Source organism: Tigriopus californicus, chromosome 6 (assembly GCF_007210705.1).
Source record: "Tigriopus californicus strain San Diego chromosome 6, Tcal_SD_v2.1, whole genome shotgun sequence".
Classification (NCBI taxonomy): Eukaryota; Metazoa; Arthropoda; class Copepoda; order Harpacticoida; family Harpacticidae; genus Tigriopus; species Tigriopus californicus.
The window spans coordinates 10510492-10518164 of NC_081445.1; the positions used below are offsets into that span (position 1 = coordinate 10510492).

The window sequence follows — 7673 nt, forward strand, 5'->3', positions numbered from 1 at the left end:
TCGTCTGCAATGACGTCCAAGGGTTTTACCTGAGCTTGGACGTTTGCAAAAAGTTGAACATCGTTGGACCGAATTTCCCGCGTCCCAATCCTTGCCCGAAGTCCGAAGTGGCCTTGCTCTTCCGATCTCGTCTGCAATGACGTCCAAGGGTTTTACCTGAGCTTGGACGTTTGCAAAAAGTTGAACATCATTGGACCGAATTTCCCGCGTCCCAATCCTTGCCCGAAGTCTGAAGTGGCCTTGGTCGATCATTCTTTTTGTATGCAGAGACCTTTGCTAAGTGTTGAATCGAATCTGATGCCTAATGAGGTTTGGCCTGACCGTCAAGACTGGCTAATTACTCTGTCTGAAACGCCTCCGGACGCTTCAACGTTTGCCCTAGTGGAAAAAAAGTTGCGAACCATTTATTCCGCAGTGTTTGATGATTCCGTGGAACTGCGTCCCATGTGTGGACCGATTGTTGGCGATCCAATGACTATAACTTTGAAACCTGATTTCAAACCCTTTGCTGTCCACGCAGCTAGGCCGGTGCCTTATGCTTTAAGGGATGAAGTTAAGTCAATTATAGACTATATGGAACAAAGGCAAGTCAATGAGCCTCTTGGCGATCTTCCTAGTGTTTGGTGTCACCCTGTAGTGATAGTTCCGAAACCCAATGGTGACGTTAGCTTCTGTGTGGATCTAACTAAGCTTAACTCGCAAGTTCTACGAACCACTTGCCATACGAAGACCCCAGCCGAAGCTATTGGTGGTTTCCATCCTAATGAGAAATTCTTTGCCAAACTTGATTTGGTAAAGGGGTATTGGCAAATGCCCCTACATTCAGACGCACAACCTCTTAGAATCTTCATTACTGTGTTTGGGCGTTACAGATTCCTTAGAAGTCCCATGGGATTTGTTTCCATTGGTGACAGCTTTAGCTACCGTGGAAATGTAGCAATGGATGGTCTCAACGCTCACAAAGTCGTTGATAATATTGGCCTTGGTCATTCGTCATTCACAGGTATGGTCAAGTTGTTGTGTAATGTCCTGGAACGGTGTGCCCGTCACGGTCCCACAGTCAGCCAAGAGAAGTCGGTTCTTGGTGTTACGACGATTAGATTCGTTGGCTACCGAATTTTGCACGGTTCCATTGAGGCTGACCCGTCTAAATTGCAGGCAATTTCGGAATTTCCTGTACCTACCACCAAGACTGAGCTGCGTTCCTTCATCAGACTCGTTAAACAATTGGGTACTTTTAGTCCTCTTATTGCGGAAGCAGCCGGTCCCCTTCGTGATCTTTTGCGTAAAAGGTAGGAGTTTGCCTCCGTGGTCTTCCCTTTTCACTGTCTTATCCGATCACAAACTGCGTTGAAGACATTATTTAACGAATAGACCCTGGCTGCGATTGATAACCCTTGCCTTCTCAATTACCGATCCCGTCTGTGTGATTTTTCCTTCAAAGCGAAATGGAGGAAGGGAAAGGAGCAGCAAATTCCCGATGCCTTTTCTCGCGCACCCACGATAGACCCTGATGAACAAAAAGACCCCAAAGAGGATCAGGATGGTGTACAAATTAATGCTATCCTTGAAATATCTAGTGCCGCGGATGATCTCATTTTGGGCGACCTGCGTAGGCGAGCTAAATATGACCATTCAATCAGATTTTAGTAGTGTTCTCAATGGTTATGTGCAACAATTTCGGAAGTTGTTTCATGAATTGTCGGTCGAAAATGATTTGGTTCTTCAAGGACATGGGATCGTCATCCCTCGCAATTCAATCAAAGTTGTACTTCAACGTCTTCATGCCAGCCACCAAGGCTTGGAAAAGACAAAGCGTCGAGCCAGACAAACCGTTTACTGGCCTGGATTTGCCAATGATGTAGCCACGACCGTGGAAGCTTGTAAATCCTGCCAAACCTACCGCCCTTCTCATGTCTCAGAACCTATGATGCAAAGCCATTACCTACCCGGGCTTTTGACGTTGTCACGAGTGATTTGTTTCTTCTTGGATCTCATCACTATCTGGTATATGCCGATCGGTATTCTGGATTTCCAATGTTGCCAAATTCCCGGATGCTCACAACGATGTCATGAGAGTGTTCAGGAGACTTTCCTCTTTGATGGGAGTTCCTAGAATATTACGATCAGACCATGGCCCTCAATATCGTTCTGAAGAGATGCAGAATTTTCAACGTGATTGGGGCGTGATATGGAAACCATCTTTTCCTTATCATCCCCAAAGTAATGGCCACGCCGAGGTTTCAGTTAAGATTGTGAAGCCCTTACTTAAAAAAACTGGCGGAGATTTGAATGCCGACTCATTCCAGTCTGGCCTCCTTGAGCTTCGCAATTCGCCTCGTGACGATGGACTTTCGCCTGCTCAGCGTCTCTTTGGTAAACCTTTGCGGTCACTTGTTCCGGCCAATTGGCGTTCCTTTGACACTGAATGGCACAAAAGCGCTGAAGAAGTCGACAAGAAACGTCTGGACTAACGAAAAGACGAAATAATATTATGATCATTCCACCCGTCCACTCTCTTGAATATTGTCTGGAAGCCGTGTTCTTGTCCAAGTTCCCACATCAATTCGATGGGACACCCTTGCAAATGTTGTTGAAACGGAAGATAACCGCCGTTATAGACTGAGATTTCCCTCTGGCCGTGTTTTATGGCGGAATCAGAAATTTCTCCGTCTTCTGAAACCATGTGATGGTGATGAACGTTCCGACAAAGATTCTACCTATGAAACCTCCCTCCGCCCTCTCCGTAGAAATCTTCGTGAATCCAATCCACCTGAACGGTTATCCTGCAAGCCCTAAATTTATTGTTTGAGATCATTTCACGTAACATTCATTGCTCTTTCGGTGGAGGAGTTGGTAGATGACTAATTAGATGTGTTCGCTCCGGTACACATGCACTTCCACTAGGTCAATGAGGCCGATGGAAGATTCTCTCTTCTTCGTTGGAGAACCGGTTATGAGGAGACGCCAGGATTGATGATGGAGAGCTTTTACCTCTGATCCCGAAACACTGTCCCATCTTCGTTGGTAGTTTCATAAAGCCATATAAACCTACCACTGATCCTGGCCCTGGTCTTGGTTATTGTGGACTGAAGGTGATTAGTGAAGGAGACTTGTGTGGAGACTGAAACCAACATAGTTAAAATACTTGATTTCAATCAGACTATTGTTGATAAGGAAGGAGGTGGGGGCAGACGACCTTTATGGAAAACCATGGCCTTCGTCTTGATGGTATTGACTTGAAGGCCGTTCTCTTGGCAGTAACTGTGAAGCTCATTGATGGCATTTTGCAATTCCACGGAATTGGCTAGAGCCTATTCATTCGTTATTCAAACCCAGCCCCCCTGATACAGCTAAGAGAACCAGGTCGTTTGTATATTGCAGATTTTGTACTGGGAAATGGTTGATGGTGGGCCCAAACTATTGCACAGCATCCCAGTTCTATTGTAGGGTATTTTCCGTTCCAAAAGCATTCTCTTTCTTCAAGAGTTCCTCCTTTAGGTAGCAGCTGAATGATGATATCAGCACAAATTTTGGGAGGTCACGAGCGTACTTTTCAATACAATAGAAGTACTAAAAACCCAAGATACAAAGCACAATATCAGACAAAAAACGTTTCTAAGGCTTCAAAAAGTCTTTTGTAAAAAATAGAAAGTTCTCTAGTAGGAAAAATAAGTCCAAAAAAATATTTCTTCAGCTAAAAAGTGATTTTTAGGCACGTTAATGAGTAGTGCTGTGACAGTTTATTAAAACACAATGCTGCATGAACCATTCCTTCTATGGGTAGATGAACTGGGACTCTAATTTGATCCCTCAAAAAAAGAACTATTAAGCCTCAAAAATGCAAGTAACTTCCCAAAACTTGACGATGACGTCATCTTCCTTTCCTGCTTCTATGTCCCAATAAGCTTAATGTTTTATCATTTTCTTAATTGATACGGTTGAATTGGCAAACCTCGCACTTCTTGACTTTGCAGCCCTCTTCATATGCAGCAAGGATCATGGTTTTCGTTAATTTCTTTTCTTTATTCCTAAGTGCGCAATCAGTTGGGTAACTGTGCTAAAATGTGCTCGGAACCCATGCTGCCTAGGAGGAAGGACTTCATGGATATCAAAAAATTTTACAAGTTTGAACTTCATGATTCCTCAAACGTCTTCGCAATATTCAATGTGAGAGAAATCGGCCTTCAATTACTGGGAAGCAACATATCTCCCCCTTTGAAATCAAAACAACATGAGCCGTGAGGAACACCTAAATTGACATTATGTATGTCACTAAGGGATCCCTCAACCTTAACCAATTGTTTCCTACCACAAATGAAACCCTTTAACCAATGAGAAATGATCTTTAAAGGTTAGGTGATTCCTTTTTTTACTTACCGCGGGGAGATAAAGTAGTGTCACAGGGCTGTTTGGGCACTCTTAGGCGGCTTGGACCAGCTTGAACCGTTACATGTATTCTTTTCTTTTTTAGCACAAACATGGCCTTAATCATGAATGTAATAGTTTTGAATTAAAGAATAAACTCTTTGGCAAACGTTTTATTAAAAAAATATCAATTACTCACCAATGAGCCTAATATCTGCTTTTTAAATTTGTGTCGTTAAATCTATTGGCCGGCTCGGCTTCTCTGTGGCTTGTAATTTCGCAGTGGCAAAGCCAAAATCACTCTTATAATCAGTTCCGTTGATTTAACACGTTTATTGCACTTCACGCTCAAATTTTTTTCAAGCAAGTAATTAATACTTATTTTGTATGAAAAGTGTGCCAAAGAGTTAATTTTTTGATTCAAAACGATTGCACTCATGATTAAGGTCAGGGTAGTGCTAAAAAGGGGAAAAATTTCATGTAACAGCTCAAGCTAATCCAAGTCGCCTAAGAGTGCCCGCCCGGCCCTGTAACACTTTTTCATCTCCCCGCGGTAAGAAAAAAAAGGAATCACCTGACCTTTGAAGATCATACCTCATTGGAAACCTTGCCTGTGATCCTAATCTCATTGAGCTTGTTTACTAAAAGGTCATGATCTACCTTGTCAAAGGCCCTGGCAAAGTTGAAATAAGCCACATCAACTGATTCATGGCTCTTGAGTCCTTCAATAACCTGCCTGTATCGTTTCACACCATTCAGTAAGCCAATACAAAAGAAACAAATGAACACTTTATTTCTCACGACAAGATGGATGCGTGCACTTTAAACTCCTGACTTTAACTGTCCCTCTCTTAGCAGTCAGAACAAAAAACCGGTTAGCACATAGCATTGATTCAAAGAGAAAGTCTGACATTACACCTCCCTGTATCTAATGGAAATAATGATAACAATTTGATTAACAACTTAAAACGAAAATCGAACAGTTTTCTTCTTGGATCTCATACTCCTTTGTGATTTATCAATGGGGTCTTGAACAGCTGGCTTATCTAAAATTTCCGGCGGTTTATACAGTCGTGTTGAACGAAGGAAACACCGATTCCTCGTATATCGACGAGTTCCAATTGAAACACCGTAAGACTGACCGTTATCTCGAATGGATCTGATTGTTCCACATCTATTCCATAATGTCGAAATTGAATCTTGAATTCAGACCAATTGCCCAAGTGGCAAAGGGTCAAGCTCCCTGGAACTGTCATCAAAATGGGATTTTTCTTTTTCATATCCGAGTTGTCGCTTGCAGAGAGCTTCTTCCTGATCCCTAGGAGTGAGCTCTAAATAACTCGATTGAAGTGCGGGAACACGGGTTCGAAGTCGGTGGCCAAGTAGCCATTGGGCGGGTGACAGTCCATCCTCGTGCGGAACATTCCTCCATTCAAGAAAGGCAGCATCAAATGCCTCACGGTCCAATCGTCCACATACCCAATGTTTTTTACCAAGCCTTTGAGCATCTTGACGGCGGCCTCAGCATGGCCATTCGATTGGGCATAGAACGCCGAGCTAATCATGAGGTGGACTTTCTCCTTATGGCAAAATTTCATAAATTCAGTCGATGCAAACTGTGATCCGACATCAGTTCGCATTTTAATCGGGATACCATATTGAGTGAAGATCGTCTTCAGCGACTTCACTACCTCAGTAGTGGAAGGTGCCTTCCCGTAGGAATCATAACAAGGCCATCCCGAATACCGGTCAACAAACGCCAAGAAGTACCGACCCCCATATTCAAATAGATCGGCCCTTACGGACTCAAACGGGCGTTGAGGTGGTGGATCAGATTTCATCGGTTCTCTAGCCAGTGACGGTTTGTGGAGCTGACATTGTTGACATGATTCCACCATGGATGCGATATCATTTTTCATTCCAGGCCAGTAAAATAATTCACGGGCACGTTGATACGTCCTTATAATGCCTTGATGAGGAAGATGGAGGAGACTAAGTATCTCCTTGCGGGCACTGGGCGGAACAATGATCCTCTGACAATTAATGAGCACCAAACCATCAACAATTGACATTTAATTCCAGAGCTTCTTGTACAACCGAACGTTTGGAGGCAGGTTCATAACTGTGACGGATTCATCATGAAGGGGTCTCTCAAAGCCAGGTATTCCTGATCAATCTCGGCCGCTTTCCGGAAAAGATTTAATGCGGGATCAGCTTCCATATCATGCACCTGGATGGAGCTAATTATCGCCTTGTCCAAATATATATCGGGTCCGGGATAATCCCATTCCCCTCCCCCCACTGGGTCGTCGACTGGGGCCCGGCTCAGCGCGTCGGCGATGCTATGAGTTTTGCTCTTAGACCATTCCAACTTGAAAACATAATGCGTTAATTTTTCCTTCATACGTTGGAGCCTGGGATTTTCCAAGGCATCGAGTGACATTCCGTTCATAATGGGAATCAGGGGTGTGTGGTCAGTCACAACCACAAATGATTGCACACCCAAGAGATACACCCTACACTTTTGGATTGCCCACACGATGGCCAACAATTCCAGTTCACACACTGCATATCTGGATTCAGTGTCCGAAATAAATCGAGATCCACATTGAACCAATCGCCAATCAGGTTCATTGCACCCGTGATCTTGAAGGAGGGCAAACCCCAAGCCCTGCTATCGCGAAGCATCTGTAAGGAGTCTGATTGGGAGTGTTGAGTCAAAATAGGCGAGAACAGGTGCCGAAGAGAGCATCCGGCATGCTTTTTTAAACGCTACGGTATGGACATCCTTCTGCCATACGAATTCATTTTTTGAGGAGAGTAAGGGACGGAGAGGAAGCACGGCCTTCGCCACGTTAGGGGTAAATGACCCTAACTGATTTGCAAGCCCAAAAAAGGCTCGAAGATCGGTCACATTGGATGGCTGAGGAAACTCCCCAATGGCTGTCAATTTAGCCGGATCAGGCTGAATCCAGTCTTCACTGATTTGGTATCCAACATACGAGTATGATACCTGACGTTGACCCAAAACAAACTTCTTTGGTGACAACGTCATCTTATGCTCCCTGCACCGTTCCAATACGGCTCGAACACTGAACCCTACATGGGACAGGATATATATATATATAAAACTGAACACATTGTAAAACTATTGTGATCCAATGAGAATGAGAATCTCGCAATAAAGACTTTTAAAAAAAAAAATTTTAGGAAATGACGATCCAAACACGAGAATGTCGTTAACGACCTCTTTCGGCACCATGGTGTGAGGAAGGTGGTCAATTTTCTTGCCTCAGGTGATAAAG

At 43.8% G+C, this 7673-nt stretch overlaps 1 protein-coding gene across 1 annotated transcript; it reads right to left on the reverse strand.

Moving 5' to 3' along the window:
- Positions 1-5699: 5699 nt before the first annotated feature.
- LOC131882504 (uncharacterized) lies at positions 5700-6209 on the reverse strand. The gene has a single exon (XM_059229659.1). It carries the CDS (start codon positions 6207-6209, stop codon positions 5700-5702), a length of 510 nt encoding a protein of 169 aa, XP_059085642.1.
- Between the last annotated feature and the right edge of the window lie 1464 nt (positions 6210-7673).

Coding starts and splice junctions, on each gene's coding strand:
- LOC131882504 (XM_059229659.1), bottom strand. CDS start 6,209: ATGAAATCTGATCCACCACCTCAACGCCCGTTTGAGTCCGTAAGGGCC.